The sequence below is a fragment of the Carassius carassius genome, chromosome 27 (genome assembly GCF_963082965.1).
Source record: "Carassius carassius chromosome 27, fCarCar2.1, whole genome shotgun sequence".
NCBI lineage: Eukaryota > Metazoa > Chordata > Actinopteri > Cypriniformes > Cyprinidae > Carassius > Carassius carassius.
Window position 1 is genome coordinate 9607735 of NC_081781.1, and position 19502 is coordinate 9627236.

At 36.6% G+C, this 19502-nt stretch overlaps 2 protein-coding genes across 3 annotated transcripts in view; one reads left to right on the plus strand and one right to left on the minus strand.

Moving 5' to 3' along the window:
* Positions 1 to 9148, plus strand: part of LOC132106657 (cyclic AMP-dependent transcription factor ATF-6 alpha-like) — a 37879-nt gene extending 28731 nt beyond the window's left edge. For both annotated transcript variants that reach the window (XM_059512561.1, XM_059512560.1), the window contains exons 15-16: positions 4284 to 4368; positions 8805 to 9148. In XM_059512561.1, the coding sequence (XP_059368544.1) occupies positions 4284 to 4368; positions 8805 to 9001 (282 nt within the window). In that variant the 3' untranslated portion in view covers positions 9002 to 9148. The remainder of the gene's footprint in view (positions 1 to 4283; positions 4369 to 8804) is intronic.
* Positions 9149 to 10845: 1697 nt separating this feature from the next.
* Positions 10846 to 19273, minus strand: LOC132106656 (olfactomedin-like protein 2B). The gene is given in 9 exon segments (XM_059512559.1): positions 10846 to 11586; positions 11589 to 12176; positions 12250 to 12426; positions 13322 to 14341; positions 14582 to 14765; positions 17051 to 17215; positions 17290 to 17397; positions 17533 to 17796; positions 18836 to 19273. Coding segments are annotated over 9 exon segments (2691 nt in total). The 5' UTR covers positions 18992 to 19273; the 3' UTR covers positions 10846 to 11557.
* Positions 19274 to 19502: the final 229 nt, after the last annotated feature.

Genomic DNA, 19502 nt, shown 5'->3' on the forward strand with positions numbered 1-19502 from the left:
ACTTATTTGCTGAAATCAAAACAGAGATGATAATATGTGAGCGCCAGCCAATGAGATTGCCATTTGCGCATGAACTCCACCCACTACCGGAAAACCCGGCTGTTCTTAAAGGGTACATAACATACACAGTTTCACCTAATCTCATGTTAATCTTGAGTACCTATAGAGTAGTACTGGATCCTTCATATATCCAAAAAGTCTTTAGTTTTATCATATTTATAAAAGAAAAATACAGCTTTTCGATTCTCTCCAGAAAAAGCCGAGCTCCTGGAGGCGTGCTGTAGGCGGAGCTATAATACGAATGCTTCGTGTTGTTTCCATTAACATATATTGACTTACGTGCTGATTTCCAACAAAAGACAGAAATCTGATGCAATTTCACTTGCATGAATTGGGCGCTCTTATAAGGAGTTCCACTCTCGTCTACGTCAATAAATCTGCGATCGAAAAAAACAGCCGAAACTTGTACCAACCCGGAAGTAAGATTTTCGGCACAGAAATTCTCACTCATTCTTCTAAATTATTTTTTAAAACTTTGGCCATGTTTAGCATGAGAATCCATCTCTTTAACACTGAAAACAACTCTTTACACATGAAACACCATTGTAACCCCCCCCCCCCCCCCCGTTATTTTGAGGAGGATTGTTTAAATGTAGCGTGTCAATTCTTTCTCTCTGTCTTTTTCCCTCTCTTTCAGTCTCTATGTGTGTTTGAAAGCGACAGCGATTTGTGCGCCTTCACACTAGAGTTTACGGTACATTAAATACAGGTGCGCTGCACAATCATTGAAATTAACTGAAAAAAAGCACAGATAACCTGACGAAGAGTGAAACTCTGAAGCCCTCAGTCAGAGTCAGAGTGTTTGCGAGTGAAAATATATCTGTGCTAAACTTATACTTGGCCTCCAACTAACAAACTGGCGAGTAAAATCAGATAATTTATTATCCATTGGCTAATATTGGACATAATTTAGTCGCCAGAGCGAAGATTTAGTCGCATATGTGAGTGATTTATTCGCAATGTAGAGGGTTGCCTGTATAAAGTATGATACGATTATATTACAATAAACCTCTCTGTCTGGCATTCCCGGGTTATTTATGATTCAACGGTACCCAGATTTTATGTCAGATGACCTGCACAACAGAACAGTTATTCCGTCTGTTTGCCAAAGTTTGTGAGATTTATGGCAGAGAATCATCAAAATCAAGAGATTTGTTTTAGGCTGTTTGGATCAACTAAATACTTTTTGTTTGTTATTATTCATCGGAACGTGCGTCTTTTTTTTTCATTTTTTTTTCTTTTCTGTAATCACTTTGCTTGTAACATTATTTAATTCAATGTCAAATTCACCAACCCCTAAACATCACATTCTAAAAGTGAGCTATGATTTGGCTATTTTAGTGCACATTGATAGTTTGTTTTATCTTTAAACCATTTTATTTTAGTCACTTTTTTTTGTTGTTGCTAGTTTTCATCTTTGTAATAGGTGAAAAGCCTTGGTCAGCTAAGAGTTATTCCGATGACTCGGGTCTGATTTTTCATGCATATGTTCATGATCTCAAGCTGGATGTCATTAATTTGGGGTCAGACTGTATTTGTGGTAATCTGGTCAATTTTTTTCATCTTTCATCAGTTCCACCCTTATTCTTTGTGGGTTTAATATTTATTTCCATACTCTCGGTACCTGCTTTTAATTATTCACTTGGAAGATGCAAAAAATGTTGGCCAAAATATTTGAAATAATCTTAAATCTCTTTTGTTACAAAGGGAATGGCGGACAGGCGTATCCACATTCACAGTGGCCCAAAGCAAAAAAGCTAAATTAGTGTAATAAAATATTTAACCGGTTTGCATGGGATTTCGACATTAAATGGTTATCACTCTCTCTTTTCATCCTGATGATTTTTTTGTAATTCCAAACAGGTCTCCACTTCTCTTTTTTGTGTGAAAACAAACAAATGACTCTTGTCAATGACTCGTAATCAGAAAATAAAAATGTTTTTGTAGGACTGCTTTGCCAACTGCCCCCCCCCCCCCCCCCATGTTTTTCCCCAACAAAACTTAATTTAAAGACTCAAAAATCAAAGTTGTCTTTAAGTGTTTATTAATCTCAACCAAACAAAATGAGCCCCTTCTTAGATGAGTTGAGCCAGAAGATGTTTGATTGGTTCAGTCATATTCAGACACTGCTCTGTTTTTGTTTTTGTTTTAAGTCTCTAGGTTTATTCAGTCTTTTGGGAAGTCCGACTTTCACAACATTGACTCAGTTCCTCCTAAAACCTCCTCAGATGTGGACCTCCATTTAAGAACATAAAGTTCAATAACTAACCCATAATGTTGCAATCCTAGCCATCTAAAACTCAAATGCATTAACTTCCAATGTATGACCTATTGTTAAGTAGTAGACAGATAAAAAAAAAAAATTTAAAAAAAGGACGAGGATGCACAGGACATGGAGTCCAAAAGACAGCAAAATACATTTCTTGTAGAAAATCTAAAGAGTACAATACATTAATATTAGTATTACACTTCTGAATTCTGAATCGGAAAAACGGGTAGCTCAACCAAAAATGAAAATTGTCACCCACCATTTTTGCTGTACAAGAGAAAAAATTAATTCAAATAACCATTGGCGAGTAAACAATTTTTTAAAAACATTATTTTAAATAAAGGAAAGTGGTTGTTAATTGTTCCAGTTAGAAATGAGGACATCAAAAATCAATGTGTGTGTGTTATGTTTCCTAGGTTGCATGTGTCTCTGAGATTTTGCTTGTCCTGTTTTGTTTTTCTTTTCTCCCCTTCATGTGCAGTGAACCCTGCATCTTTCTCTGGACTGTGTTTGCAGCCTAATAGTGTTTATTTCATTGTTCCATTGAATCAAGCTCTCTGATCTTCCAGAGTTGCTGCAAACTTTCGAACTGAGCTAGGGATGTTTCCATTGTCATCCTCATGTAAGCTGATCACAATATCCTCTCATTGCAGCTCTTTTTGAGCCCTTAGACCTTAGAGTTGGTGGAAATTCATATCTATCTGATGAGATTGGTATTCCTCATATCATTCTCCATAGTTACTTACCCTTTCACTCTGTCACTCTCTTTTTCCACCTTTCCTCTCAACGGCACTAGAATTTCTTCCACGGGTTAAAGAAATGTTCAAGGTCACCTGCCAGACACAAAGAAAGAACTTGACCACTGCTCTTCATAAAAGAACTCATTGTCATCATCTAGTCTAGGGAACTAGATTAGATTTTGTCTTCATTTACTTACCACGGGGTTTCTGTGGGTCTTAAAAGGGTTTTAAGAAATCTTAATTCAGCCTTCAACAAATGAATGCCTTGAACAGAAGTCTTAAATTAAAAAAATTGATGGCAAAAAAGTGTTATGTTCCCTAGTATTAATTCATTATGAAAGAAGACAGTTAAATAATTTTTCACTTTTGGGTAAGCTATTTGAGTCCCATTGTGAATTCAACTTCCTGCTCATCTTTAGTACAGTGACAACGGATGGTATTAAGCACAAACACATTTACTGAAGTCTACATGACAAAAGACGTTTCCCATCCATAGCACAGACAAAGTGTTATTATAATCTCTGGGCCATGGGCTTTCCTTTCCATATGGTTTCTGTCTTCAACGGCTGTGTGTCCTGACTGGAGAATGTCTCCAATTGGTACAATTGAGTTGGACTAACATAGACAAAGTTCTGACCTGATTATAGAAGTGTTAAATGACACTCTCTAGGTCTTTAAGTTCAAGTTCAAAGTTTGCTTGCACTGTAGGAAACCGACTGCTTTCTTCAGCAAAAGTTAATTATTTATGCCTCGGAACATGAAAATGAAATGTGGGAAAATTAAAATAAATTTTTAATGGGTTTTCAAGCAAAAATATAAAACCGTAAAACTGCTTCGATCATTAATATTAAGAGGTTCTTGAGCACCAAATCAGAATATTAGAATGATTTCTGAAAAAACCATGCAGCATTGAAGACCGAAGGAATGGCTTTTTTTTTAAATACTTATTTCAAATTGTAACTATTTCACAATATAATTCTTTTTATTTAATTGATTTTTGATCAAACGCATTAAGATAAATTATAAAAAAAAAATTTATAGTGTCTCACTCTCACTGTCCAACTCAAGTTAGACTTTTTTAGCAACCAAATTGATGCTTCAGACTTTTTAAACAGTGAGCAGAGCAATTTAACAATGTCTTCAGCAATGTACTAAACTCTCCTTCTGCATGTGTTTTTGTGGCTGGCTGATGGCTGTTCCTCTTTTGCTTACAGGATCACCTCCTTCTTCCCGCCACCAACCACAACAAAGGCAGCCGCCCTAAGATGTCTGTGGTTCTGCCAGCTATGAATTACAATGGTAAGAGAAAATAATTGTGAATTATCTTATTTTCTAATGAACTGTCATCTAATGCTTTATACTAAGCATTATTCCTTAAAGTTATATTAAATCTAGGACTAAATTGTGTTGTTTTTGACATTGTATTTATCCAGGTCCTTTGCTGTAAGTGGCATGATTGCATATTCTATTTATGTTTTATGAAATTGAATCAAAAAAAGAAACAGATCTGTACATGAATAGTACATGCAGTGTGTCTAGGCAATTATTAATTATCACGGTTTTCAGCATGTTACACAATGAGCACTGCTTTCTAAGTTGCTTTGCCAAGTTAACATTAGTTAAACTTGGGAAAAAAACATTTCTTTTGACTGGTAACATAGATCACGGTTTACATTTCAACACTCATTCTACACTCGAAACCACCGTAGCACAGACTGTGCCCTGCTCTTAGACCATTGCAGTGTATGACTGTGAGCTAATGAGATCACAGTCAGATCCTTGTCCTTAAAACCAGAATGGTGTCTCCACTCACAGCAGGCCTGCAGCCTCTGATAACAAAACTGCTGGGTGAGAATGTTCCACTCAGAGGCTTGACAGGGGACCAGTACTAAAGAGCTCCCAGAGTTAATGACATATTAATGAGCCCTGCAGGAGATCGGATTGAGTTCTAGCATCTGATAGATTTATGTAGTTTGTGCATTTAATTTATTCATTGTCAAAATATATTTAATTCATTTGTATTTATATAATATTAAATTATAGAAAGTATAATATTAATATGAAATACATATGATATTGTGTAATATTGTGTGTGTATACACACAAATGTGTGTTTGTTTATATATGAGAAATGTCACATAAGTAGCCGTGCGTTATAGATGTATATCGGCATGGCTGTTATAGAAATTATCTTTATTAACCAACTGCTTATTTGAACTGTAAACAAGAACATTCTTGCCAAAAAAAACTCTTAAAACTGCATTAATTGACACAAACAAACAGTATTATTTATAAAATTATAGTGGTTTTGGGTGTCTACCATGGCACTCGCTATGAGAAATACCGCAAGCGGAGTGATGCAAACAGTGAAACATGAAACGGTTGGAGTTCCGTTATCACTAGTATATCATACTCCTCTCAGCCAATCATATTAGAGGATCTGTATTTATATATGTAATTTGGTTAAGATAAAGGATTCTCGTATGCTCGAGCCTCTTATAAAAATCAAAGAGAGAACAGTTTAGAAATTTTATGGGTGTCTAATCATTTCTGTAAACGTTCCATTCCTTTTATTATTAAATTTTTTTCCTTTAATTTCTTGGATGCGGTCAAAGTATCAGGTTAGATAACCCCGTACTGAACTCAGGAAGGAAATGTGATTATGCTGACCTTGCAGTGTGAACAGGCTTTTTTCTTAAAAAGAGAATATTTAGAGAAGTACATTTAATATAGTCATTCCTACTATGATTTTTAGTAGTGCCAAATGCCCCTAACATTTAGTAGTTATGTCAGTTTCTTATTTGAGTCTCTATTCTAGTGTATGCAATCATTTGACTAAAACAAAAGACACCAGGTCAGATTGCAAAACCTGTTTACACTGTCACCAGGTGTGCAAACTGTTCCGGTTATAGAGCCACAGCAAATGTAACTGAGAAAGAGAAGTATTGGGAAGCAGGGGTAAAAAGAAATTCTCTCCAAAAATGAGGGCATGTGCTTCATGTTGTTCAGCGACAAGAATAAACATTCCAGTTGCTATGTGCGTGAGCTTGTGTGAGAATGCGATGTCTGGGAAGATCTTGATCTTGTAATTGGTGCACATAGTCTGCGATTAATGTGCAGTTTGCACAAAACAAGAAACCTGATATATTTTAAAGATAGTAGACTTAAATCGAAGTATTCCCTTTTGAGAGGATAGCCGAGCATGGTGTTCTCTGCATCAGGTTTTTTCTGGCTCCATCCTGTTGATTTAAAAATAAATGTTCAAAGTTGGGTTTCACATGGTTTTATGAAGAGAACAACTTTTGGACAACGGGAGTCTAGCTTTTGAAATTGCCCCCAGCTGATTCCGTTCCAGTCTACACGTGTTGGGGTCGGGTGTTTTGCACCGCGTGTGATGCAGGGATGGAGGAAAACATTTCTGTTATTCATCATTGTTTTCAAGGTGGTTGATTTCTATCTTGAAAACAACATGAATAACAAAACACTTTTTTTTCTCCATCAATTTCAATTTCATGTTTGGTTTGGAAAATATTGTTGCAGTGCCTGGCAGTGTCAGTACATTTATTATCTGTTCTGTTTCGCTGTCTTCCCTGTGGGAGTTCTGAGTCAGCATCATAATCATTTGTGAATGTTGGAGATGATGATGATCATCATCATATTCCCTTTTCTTTGTTTATTTGTGCACTGCACACATTTCGAAGCCATATCATAAACATTTTTACTCTTCAGTCAAAGGCATTGCTTTATAGGCAAAAGCCTAGTGAAAAGAGAAAAAAAATAAGGAAAGAAATGTTTAGCCAGAAACATTGTCAGTGTCTCACCCCAAATGGACACACAGAGAATTTTTGTCTAGTTCATAACATGCAACTAGTGCATATTATTCCAAGTCTTTTGAAGTTATACTATAGCTTTAATTTTGCTGAAATGTCTGAAAAGATAGTTATTTACTTCATAATCTCTTTACGCAACTCTCCATTGAGCAGCTGACTCACGAACCACTGAGTCTTGAGAACCAAATCAGTGATCAATTTTGTTGTTTTAAGAGATGGTTCTTTTTATGTTCAGTTCAGTTCTCGATTTATATTTGGTTTAATTTTTTGTTAAACTGTCAGTTATGGGGGAAAGTGATTTTGGCTTGAATCTCAAAGCTTTGCAACCACAACCTCATCAGGAATTTACCCTTGAGTCCACATGTTGTCTTAATCAGGGTTTTAAATGGTGTTTGGAAAGTCAGGCACAGTACCAGACATATCCAAAGGGAATTCACCAAACGAAAAGCCTTCTGTGAGAATGGAAAATGACATTTCTGACATATTGGGGGAAAAAAAAAAAAAAAAATATATATATATATATATATATATATATATATATATATATATATATATATATATATATATATATATATATATATATATATAAGACGGAAAAGATTGTATTTTAATATGTGCTGACGTGTACAGCTCAGCAGTTCGTTGTCATTTTAGTGCTTGCAGTGAAATACAGTGAGATAATTGCTGTAACCCATCATCTATGATGACTTCTGCAGCACTGCTGAGGTTGTCTTTAAGCACCTGTGAAAATACACATTTTGTGAGATACTGAAACTTTATCCCATAACATGGACCGTTCAGTGGTGCATTAGAGATCGATGGGAAAGATTTTGGTTTCAGGAACACGTCAGAAAGACTCTTACAGTTAGGTTTACTGTAAATCACCGGTTTTGAGATCATCATTGTGGGTGTGCGTCTGAGTGTAGGATTCATAAATGTATTCACCAGTAAGGGCTGGAAAAGTGCTTTAGATTGACCTACCGTGATGCTCTCCAGCCTATAAAATTTTTATCATTGCTGGACCGAATCACACAAGCCTGCTGTAAAAGTCACTTGAATGCTGCCCATATGCTGTGCATGTGTGTGAAGTACAGAAAGCTGTCCTTATAGAGGATAGACCATAGAACATCGTTAGTGAGTGTAAACCATCATGCTTTTACTGGTTCCTTACAAAATACTCATAGCTTGTGTTTGACGAGAGCTTTTATGAGTCTGTCAAAACATGGGAAATGAAGTCACGACCTGACCCTTACTTCCAGAGATAAAGGATCATGGGGCATCCCACCGTGTCAGTAATACCGATGCTAGATCTGTATTGCTCACGTATTTAATTACCAGTAGATTTTGGTGAGTAAATGTGCTATTGCCTATCAACACTTGTATGATACAGCAAGCATTATCTTTTTAATCAAAATATTTATATTTTTAAATGTTATTTATTCCTGCTATGGCAAAGATGAATTTTCAGCAGACTTTACTCCAGCCTTCAGTATCTCATGATCCTTCAGAAATCTTTCTCATATGCTGATTTGATACTGAAGTAATATTTCTGATAATTATCAATGTTGAGAACAAGTGTGATAATTTTTCCTTGATTCTTTGATGAATAGAAAGTTCCAAAGGACAGTATTTATTTGAAATCGAAACATCACACATGTCTTTATTGCCATGTTTGACTTTTGCACAGTAGTGTACCTTTCCTTAACCCCGTTTTCTTTCATGTGGGAGTCATCATCCGTTGTGTTTACAGCATGTAACTGACCTTAGTAAACCACTAAAATGCCTCTTAACCTCCACAGGCCACCTGGCATCTCACCTGCATTTGTTTAACCATTACTTTCACAGAACTGTTTAATATGATTATGTTTTCTGCGCTAATACAATGACTTTTCTGTCTCACTGCAGAGAGCATCATTAAAGACAAAGAGTTTGAGTTGATGATGCAGATCGACTGTGAGGTCATGGATACCAGGATACTCCAAATCAAGTCGTCTACCATTCCACCCATCTTGCTGGTCAATCAGAGAGACTCTATATATCACGCGGCCCCCAACAACAACCAGCCTGCGGCCCCCGTCGGTGTCCTCATGGGGTCATCCTAGTCTCAGCTATCTAGCTTATCAATCTCGTTTTGTTGTGAATTACCTGTTTTTTCACCATCATCTAGTTTGTTACATAATTAGCATTTTGTGTTCATTTTTGTGTCTCTTCTCTTCCTCAAGTGGCCAACCAGGGTCTTAGTAATCAATTAACAAATCACCAAGATATTCAGCAATAGTCGAGAATTCCTTTTTAGGGCACTTTTTCCAAATGCATCAATAAAGCCATTCAATATTGATGAGCCATTCAGTACATATTACGGTCTCATTCCAGGCTATTGACTTCACCAACTACTGGCATTTACATTTATGTACACTTTATGCAAAGTGACTTCAAGCGTGTTCAAATTTCTTTGTGCTCCACCAGCTAAACTACAGGAGCATTTATTATCCAAATCTTCCAAACCAAAGTGCGATCTGGCTCGATTATTGAACCCTTTTCTGCTGTTAGGGAGTTGTTTTGTCTTTTTTGTTTGTACTGTGCTTGTTTTGTTTATAAAATGAATTCAAATGAATATTTATAAAGGTTTAATATTTGCACCAAGCTTGTTTGGTACACATTTAATGGTCATATTCAGATATATACACCACTGTCCTCAAACAAACTGCATTGCCAGTGAGTTTTGTTTTTGTTTCGTTTTTCTGTTTTTGTTTTGCATTTTTTATCGAATATAAAAGTAGGAAGATGGATTACTTACACTTGAGTCAGTGTAATTGACTTTCCATTGCTGTAAATATATCCATTCCAGTGCTGTAAATGTATATACAAAAATATATATTTGAAGGGATTTGGATTATACTTCTACTTTATACTTGGTCATTGAAGGGTAATCATTTTAGACTAATTCTAATTGGAATAGCAGTTTGGGTTTGGGGGTCTTATGCAACATCTGTCAGTTCATTTTAATGTATTTCATGCCTTTTGTGTTTTTCTTCGTGGCTTAATTGCACTTTAAATGAAGTTTATGATGCTTGACATAAATACAGTTGTTAACAATACTGGCTGTTAATTTGAAGTTGTAGACGAGACTCAGATTATTAATGTTAATTTGTACCTCATCTGTCTTTTGTTCACAGTGTATTTGTCTCTCTTATTCTAGTGTATTTAGACGTGCACTTGTTTCTTGTCCTGCTTAGGAAGCCGTAGCCAGTTATCATTCGAGAGCAATGTGATTATTAGCTTTTACTTTCCAACCTGTCGTCACTTTCACTGAATAATAATAAAAAAATACAATTTTAATTTCACAGTTTATAAACTCAACTCAGGTGAAGCTTTGATCTCAAAATGGGGATGATCTATTAGTATTTAGTGAGAAAATTTCACATTTTGTCCTTAGCATTGCAGTAAAAATGTTGAATTTTTCAACAAATCCCTTTTTCCTCTCTGGCAGCATTTTTATTTTTTATATATTTAATTTTTTCATTTTTGGAAAGATTTTTTTTATTTGTTCACACAGTGATGGCAATGAAAGCTATTTTGTAACAATGCAAAGGAATAAACACTGGACTCAAGTTTGTGGGTGATTTTGTGTGCATCTTTTGTCTTTAGGACGCAGACGGAGTCTTATGTCAGACTGAATTTGCGCTCTGAAATTGAAGGTTTGTGTAAATGTGGGGTCTGAGGCGCTGTAAAGTGCTGATTATAGGTTATTTCAAAGACCGGGGTAAACGGTGTTTTAGGGTTAAAATATGGTAGATGTGTTTTGTTTGTACCGATTTAGCTCTCTGCATCAAAGGATTTACAGTGTAGCACTTTGCTCTCATCTACAGTAAATGACCAATAAGAATATCTGTACTGAGAACACGCTTTCACTTGACATCTTTACAAGGAAAACCAGAGCCAGATATCTTATTTTGCATCTTTATTGCAGCCATTTTCTGAGTCTGACAGAGATTTGAATTTCTTAAGTGCTAAAAGATGAAACAAAATTGGAATAAAATATGCATAAAAAGATGCATCAAACATACAGATGAAAACAAAAAAAAAACACTGACAATGTGCACAAAACACTGTCTACTCTTGTTTTACCGAAATGCTACAATTGCAAACTTTCTATCACATATGCAAGTGTAAGTTTGTAAAAAATAAAAAAAAGCTTTGAGATATGTTTATGAAAATACAAATTGTATTTTTTACATTCATCAATCCCATGTTTTAGCTTTTATATTACAGTATATACAATATATTCTAATGGATTTAAGAATACAACACCTCAAAACTTCTGCAAGCTTTATGAGAGGTATAGCTATAAACAAAAAGAGGTTCATTTTCATAGTGCAAAAGCAAGCGTCAATATCAAAAAAAAAAAAAGGGGGCATCAATGCAAACTGCAAAGCTCATATAGCTGCAGCCTGTGGGTGTTAAGAAATTCTGTTAACTAAGTAGCTTTTCCTTGTTTTCACCATAAATGTAACAATATGGGTCTGTTTTTACACTTTGAAAACACAATAGCACATTAATAAGAACATTAAACTACACAAAGTTAAGAAAAGCTGAGTGAACTGATCCACAATCCACATTTATGGTTTTTTTCTACTTGAGGACACGCTTGCTCTGGTCTACAGTGGGTCTACATATGCAAACTTATATTATATGTAACTTGATGTCCGTTATCCCAGGCGTACAACACCCTCTCTTTGGGGTTGTAATCGATCTGAGTGATGTAAGTACAGTTGTTGCTGAAAGGCAGGTGAGGGATCACCTGAGTGTTAGTGTGGGTGTCAAAGGCGTAGGACAAATTGGTGTCCTGCTGATTGTAGCTATCTGTCGCGTAAAGAACACCGCATACAATGAAGCAATTGCCGTAACGATTGCGTCTAAGACCGGTCCTCCATGTGGTTTCACGCTTCATGCTTAGATCATTGGGGTTCAGGCGGCTCAAGACAATCATTTCCTGCAAGAAGCCCTCGTCGTCCAGTGCTGGGTAGATCACCCAAAGTCCGCTTTCGTCAACAGCCAGATCCATGTCTGAGTTTCCTCTCCATCTCCACGTGGACACATCGTCGTTATCAAACACTGCATCATGCAGCATGGTCCAGGCAGCCACGTAACGCAACCGCAGGTCATACTTAATAATGTCTCGAGAGAATGCGCGGTTGTAATAGAAAGCACCCTTGTAGACCACATGGCCGGTGCCAATCCAGTTATAAGGCAGCTTGTAGGAATTAGTGACGCGACCTTGAATAAAAGTGAGAAAAACAAACCAGTAAAATTGCTTATTTATAAAGTTTATCTGAAAAAAGAACCATACCTTGTTTGAAAACATCCATATTGCGGAATTCCAGAAGGTTGTTGCCATAATAATAGTTTGTGACATAGATCTTGTCATCTTGAGCCAGTGGATCCTTCATCCAAGCGCCCTCATTACGACCGTATGTATTGTGTGTGATGGGCTTTGAGATTGTGGCCAAAGTGTCCTTACACATTCCTTCAAACAAAACCCAGAATTATGTTGTTGTTGTGTTTTATTCATTTTTGTGCCAAACCATGCAAACACTCTGAATTCAACAAAGGGACAGTTCGCCCAAAAATGAAAATTCTGTCATTAATTACTCACCCTAATGTCTTTACAAACCCATGAGACCTTTGTTCCTTTTCTAAACACAATTAAGATATTTTTGATGAAATCCAAGAGTTTTCTGACCCTCCATAGACAGCAACACAACTGAAATGTAGCAAGGACATCGGTAAAACAGTCCAAGTGACATTGGTTCAACCGTGGTTCAAAATTTTACTAAGCAACAAGAATACTTTTTGTTTTCAAAGAAAAAAAAATAATGATTTTATTCAATATTGAACCACCGATGTCCTTACTACGTTTCTGGGTCTAAGTACATTTCAGTTGTGTTGCTGTCTATGTAGATTTCATCAAAAATATCTTAATTTGTGTTCCAAAGATGAACAAAGGTCTTGAGGGTGAGTAATTAATGATTGAAATTTCATTTTTGGGGTGAACTTTCCCTTTAAGTGATAATGGAAAATATTTTGCTTTCATAAATTGGTACAATTATATGAAAAAAAAATATTATTTTATTGTATTTATTCATTTTTTTATTTTGTACTTTCATAATTTGTACAATTATTAAAGAAAAACATATTTAAAAATATAAAAAATACAATTCTAATTAATAATAAATATAATCAGTACTTCCAAAATAAATTATTTTATATAAATTTTGCATACATTTATGCACGCACATATAATTAATTTACATTTATTTTAACATTAATGATAAAATAATAAAAAATTTAAAATAAATAAAAATAAAAAAACAAGATAATAAAATAAAATAAATAATAACAAGAATATCATAAGGCTGTACCTGGCTTCTTTTGAGGTCTCTCTACCGCGCTCTCTTCAACCACAGTTTTTACAGCTTTTATTCTTTCCATTTCCTCTTCTACCACTACCTCTTCCTCTTCATCCCAGTTTATGATATATTTTTGTTTGCCAGGTTTGCTTGGGGTTGTAGTTGTTATTGTGGTAGCCTCTGTAGTGGTCATCAAAGATGATACTGTGGATAATGTCTGTTTAGGAGTCATCTTGGGTAAGTGGGTAACTGAGTCTCTCCTGCTTGCAGTGACATGAGGTGATGTCACAATGGTGGTAGCAGCTCTTGTGTGAGCAGTTGATCCCAATGAGCTTTCTGTGACTGTTAAAGCATCCGAATGAGGAGTTGGTACTGGTGTTGTTCTCCTAAATGTGCTTTGAGTTAAACTCTCCATTGAAAGCATTGAAGCATTTATTTCATCTTTCAGTTTAGCCTTGGTAACAATTCCATTTTCGGTCACAGAAGATACAGATGTTTTCTTTTCAACAGACCTGTTGGTGGTGATCTCTGTCAGAGTTGGCTCTGCAGCCACCACTTTAGCAGCAGCAGCTGTGACTGACTCATTCATTTTTATGTGGCCCAGATTGGATGACCTGACCATTATGTTTTGAGCTTGTCTTACAGATGGAGTTGAGGGCTCCATGTTGCTTGCCTCCTTTTTGGCGATAGTTTGAGTTATAATCTGTTCATTGTGGATGGTGACCTTCAAATTATCCAACACAGCAGGTGTTGTTGTGGTTCTTTCATCTCCTGTAGAGTTGTCTGTGGTGGAACGACTGGTTTGAGTCTGAACGGGTATTGGTTCAGAAGGCATTTTAATTGGCAAGGCAGAGTCCAACAGTTCAGTAAATGGAGTTTGAAGGCCATCTCCCCCTTTTGAGACGTCACTCCTGGGTTTTGGGTGGACAGACCACGCCTTGATGAGTGGCCTTAAGTGGCGAGCTTTTTGATGAAGAAGCTGCTCTTCGGCAAAGAGATCAATTGAGCTGTCCCCACTGTGATTTTCATCTACTGAAATGAAAAACAAACGAGGGCTTTCACAGCAATGCCACTGAAGAACCAATTTAGGTTCCCCAAAGACATTTTAATAAACAAAATAACTTTTTGTCCAATAGAAAAGTTCTATGGATGTTAAAGCTTATTCATGGAACCATAGTTACCAATAAAGAAACTTCATTTTTAAGAATGTTTTTCCTAACTACTCCGTCTGAGATCTTTGAATGAAGATGGTGAAATCAAAGTTATACTTACAGTTCTCCTCTGTGTCTGGCTCATCCACTGGGTCAGATTTATAGTATGTGATCCCCCTAACAATTATTTTTGGTTGCTTCTCCCTTCCTTGGCGCTCTTGTTCTTGCAAAGCTGCAACGGCCTTGTTTAGATCTGATCTGCTGGTCTTCAGGAGATCTCCCACAAACTTTTCCTCATATTTACTCTGTTAAGTACATCAGAGAACACTGTGATCCTGCAGCCTTTGAGATCTTATGTGATAAAGAAAAACAATTAAATTCTGTCATCATTTACTTACCCTCACATTGTTCCAAACCCTTCAGACCTGTTTAATTTTTTTTTCCCTTCATTGAAAGTCCAGGTAAACAAAACTTAGAAGATCCAAAAAGGTCATAAAGGCATTGTGAAATTAAACAATATGAATTGGTTTAATCCAAGTCTTGTGAAGAGATAAGACTGATTAATATGATGATAAATACATTTAATTTAGGGGTTTTTCCCAACATATATACATACATAGAGTGCATCACATATGGTAAACACGGAAGCTTGTGTCTCATGATAGAACCAACCTCACTAGTTCTCACACATGTAGAAAGAGCTTTATTGCCAAGTATGCTTGTGCACACAAGGACATAAGCTTCCAGTACACTTAGACGACAAAAAAAAAAAAAAAAAAACATATGTAAATATAAATAGACAAATATTGACAAATAATTAGAAAGATAAATACATTGATTAAACGGTTGTGCTATAGATGATAAAATGGAATAGAATAGAGTGAGATGCAGGGATGTACTAGGATGAAGGTGGTAACAAATAAATATAAGGTTATTGCACATTTTTATTGCATAAAGTGGGGAACATTTAACTCTTCATGAGGTAGTTTGCCCTGGGGAAGAAAATGTTCTTGTGCCTCGCTGTTTGGGTATTTGGAGCTCTGAAGCGCTGGCCAGATGGCAAAAGTTCAAAAAGGGAATAACTTGGATGTGAGGGATCCAGAGTGATTTTCTGAGCCCTTTTCCTCACTCTGGATGTACAAAAGTGGGCAGGGGATCACCAATAATCATTTCAGCAATCAGAACCGTTCTTTGTAGTCTTCTGATGTCTGTAGTCTTCTTTTGATTGTCCCACTTCAGGTCCTGAGAGATGGTGGTTCCCAGGAATCTGAATGACTCCACTGCAGCCACAATGCTGTCTATGATGGTGTGTGGGGGGAGTGCAGGGGGGTTTCTCCTGAGGTCCACGATCATCTTCACTGTTTTGAGCATGTTCAGCTCCAGGCTCTTAAGACTGCACCAGACAGACATCTGCTCAACCTCTTGTCTGTAAGCAGACTCGTCACCGTCCTGGATGAGACAGATGACTGTAGTGTCATCTGCAAACTTCAGGAGCTTGACAGAGGGGTCTTTAAATGTGCAGTCGTTGGTGTACAGGGAGAAGAGCAGTGGGGAGAGAACACATCCCTGAGGGGCACCAGTGTTGGTGGAGCAGCTGTTTGACATGAATTTCCCCAGACTCACTAGGCTGTTGCCTATCTGTCAGAAAGCTGGTGATCCACTGACAGATAAAGCTATACAGAGAGGTGGGTCAGTTTGGTCTGGAGGGCAGTTGGGATGATGGTGTTGAAAGCCGAACTAAAGTCCACAAACAGGATCTTCACATAAGTCCCTGATTTGTCCAGATGTTGCAGGATGAAATGCAGTCCCATGCTGACTGCATCATCCACAGATCTGTTTGCTCTGTAAGCAAACTGCAGGGGGTCCAGTGATGTCCTTCAGATAAGCCAGAACCAGTTTTTCAAATGACTTAATGAAAAAAGACGTTAGAGCCACAGGTCTGTAGTGGTTAAGTCCTGTTATCTTGGGTTTCTTTGGAACGGGGATGATGGTGGAGCGTTTGAAAAACCATATGTGATGTGCTCTATATACATATTGGTTTCAATTTTTGTTTTAATGTAAAAAAAAAATCTGTTCATCATATAAATCAATCGTATCTCTTGACTTTAGATTCATTTTACGATGCTTTTTGGATCTAAGTTTTGAGTACCTGGACTTTTAGTGAAGGGACTTTTTGAGATTTCATTAAAACATCTTAATTTGTGCTATGAAGATTAATCAGAGTCTAACGGGTTTGGAATGACATCAGGGTGAGTAAATGCTGACAGAAATTCATTTTTTGATGAACTATCCCTTTAACAGACCATGATATAAATCATCTGCTTTGGATCTTTGATAGTCCAAGTCATTTGGCTCTTTTCATGCCAACTTATGTAAGAGTTGATAGTGGGATAAATTAGTGAGAGTTCCAAGTCACAACATGAGGTCACTTTTGACTCTTGAGACAGTGATCCTAAATAATTAAATAAATGTTTGCCGCAGGTGGGCTATTTCACTTCATGGCTTAACATAATGTTTGGATTGTTCAATTGTTACGTATTAGACCTGGTATTTATGTAATGCAACATTTGTTTTAAATAGCGCCTCCCACCTCTGTGTGCTGAAAAGCAGCTGCCTCGTCATTCTGCTCCCTCAGACTGGTCCTCTTCTCCTGTGGCTCTGGAGCCAGAGTTGTAGGTGAAGATGTGGGCGCCTGTGGATTCGGAGAGGTGCTCCTTGTCTTCGACTTCTCCTCGGTCTGGTTGTTTAAGACCATCTGTCAGTAATAAACTGCGTTAATAATATGTTTAGCATGAGTAAGATAAGAAAACAAACAAAAACACCACTTACTTTTTCTATAGTGTCCATGCGATCAAGAAGCTTTGTGGTGACTGAGTGCAATTTCAGTAGATCCATGCCATAGAAGGAACCCTCCAGCAATTCCAGAATAGTTGACAGCTGTAATGATGAAGTAAATTCCGTCATGGCGAGAGATGGTTTTATTTAAGGGGTAGGAAAGGTTATGCATTCATATCCTGCCATATTTTGAACTTATTCTGGTCTATGAGATCCAACTGAAGATGTTCTGGTCACCTTGATATTATCTTTTCCAGCCTGCTGAAGTTTCTTCAACCGGAAGTCACCCTCACAGGGGTTTAAAGCCGACGGAGGTGCAATGCATGCACATTTGCAGTGGGGTCCTGATGTGATGGTCTCCACCGTGTAGAAATCCTGAGGCATTGTGTGACCATCCCGAATCCGCTGGCACGCGCTTGCGCTCAAAGGTCTGACAACACATTTACAGCCACAGTCAGAGCCTTCCGAAAGCGCTTTCACTTTGTCATAATCACCCAGCAGCTACAAAGAAAAGAGGACGGATGCATTTTCCAGCCAGCCAGCTTTGTTGCATTGTGTCTATATTGATGTGCATTGTAATGTTCATTACTGTTTTTCAGGTACCAACGTTGTGAAGTCTATCAATTTGTTTCTGGTACATTTTTGAGTAACTTTCATTAATAACATTAACTGTTTAGCCTACTTACATTAAAACAGTATGACAATTACACAGTTTTAATAGGGTTTTTAAAAATCTTTTTGTAACACTTTATTTAAAGATGCCCTTTTTACATATGTACTTCCTATTATGATAATTACAATAAATTATGTATAATTGCATGCAAGTAACTCTTATCCTAACCCTTACATATAATAAGTACATATATATATATATATATATATATATATATATATATATATATAATAAGTAGCCTAGCTAGTTAATTGATATTACTCAGTACTTAAATATATATAATTACAGTGTAACAACGACACCTTAAAATGAGGTGTCCTTGTTACTGTATAATTATACATTTAATAGGATTACGGATTGGTTTAGGTATATCGGATGTAATTACGCAGAATTTTGTGCTAGTACTGTAGTAATTACATGTAACGTGTAACAAGGACACCATAAAATAAAGCGTTACCAAATAAAGTGTAGGCCTAACCAATGTTTTCCAACCCTGAGTGGCTTAATTTTCTGTGCGTTTCGCCGAACATAAATTTCATAATTTTAAACAAAACTCAATTCGACGTGCATGTCATATAAAATGGGCAATGAAGCGATATTATTATATTATGATTATAATTATTTTGAGTACGATCGATCCAGCAATCTACTGTTCTTTGAAAAATTATTTTAGGACTATATTTGAATAAAATATTTTTGAAATAATATTTTATAGGCTATTTGAATTTACTTTAGAAACGCATAATGTTAAGCATTATGCAAAGACTGTCAATAAGTTATTAATGAAAGTTATCATGAAGTGTTTATATATATTGCAGGTTATAAAGAAGCTGCACAGATATATAATCGTATCGAAGAGATTCTTACCTGACTTAATATATTTTCTTGATTGTCACTTTCAACTTGCAAAGTGTCATTCTGTTCATTCGTGTTCTCCATAAGTGACTGGTGTGATTTCGGAGCGGCTGAAGTGAGAGCGAATGCCCCGAGCCATAAAACGCACCATATTCCCATCGCAGTCATCGTGCAAGGTGTGATTTAATCCCGTCAAACATATGCCGCTGTAGATTGTTCTTGCAAGTCGGGTTTTTTCCTCTTCAAAAACGATAAACCGTCAAACAGATCTCCATTTGCACTGCCCTCCAGGTGAAATAACTAAAACGGGATGAGGTTTTGCAAAAGTCTAGAAGAGGTAAAGTCCAGATGAGGGCAGGTACCTGGTCCTCAGCGTGAAACTGGTTTGAGAAGAAGCAGGAGTGACGTGACATTTGAGCTGAAATGAGGGGGCTGGATGGAGAGACGCACGGAGCACGCTGATCGTTGCGCGCACGCATCCACAGACACAAATGTTCACACTATAGCTAAAAGACTATAATTTAGTTTTTTGTTTTTTGAAAAGGAAAGAAAGAAAATCAACATATATGTGTCAAGAAAAACTATTTATTTATAGTAAACTTTATTTAAAAAAATATAATTTATGTATGTGGAATTTCTTAAATGTGTTGCCTGATAAAAACATTTACATTGGAGCTCA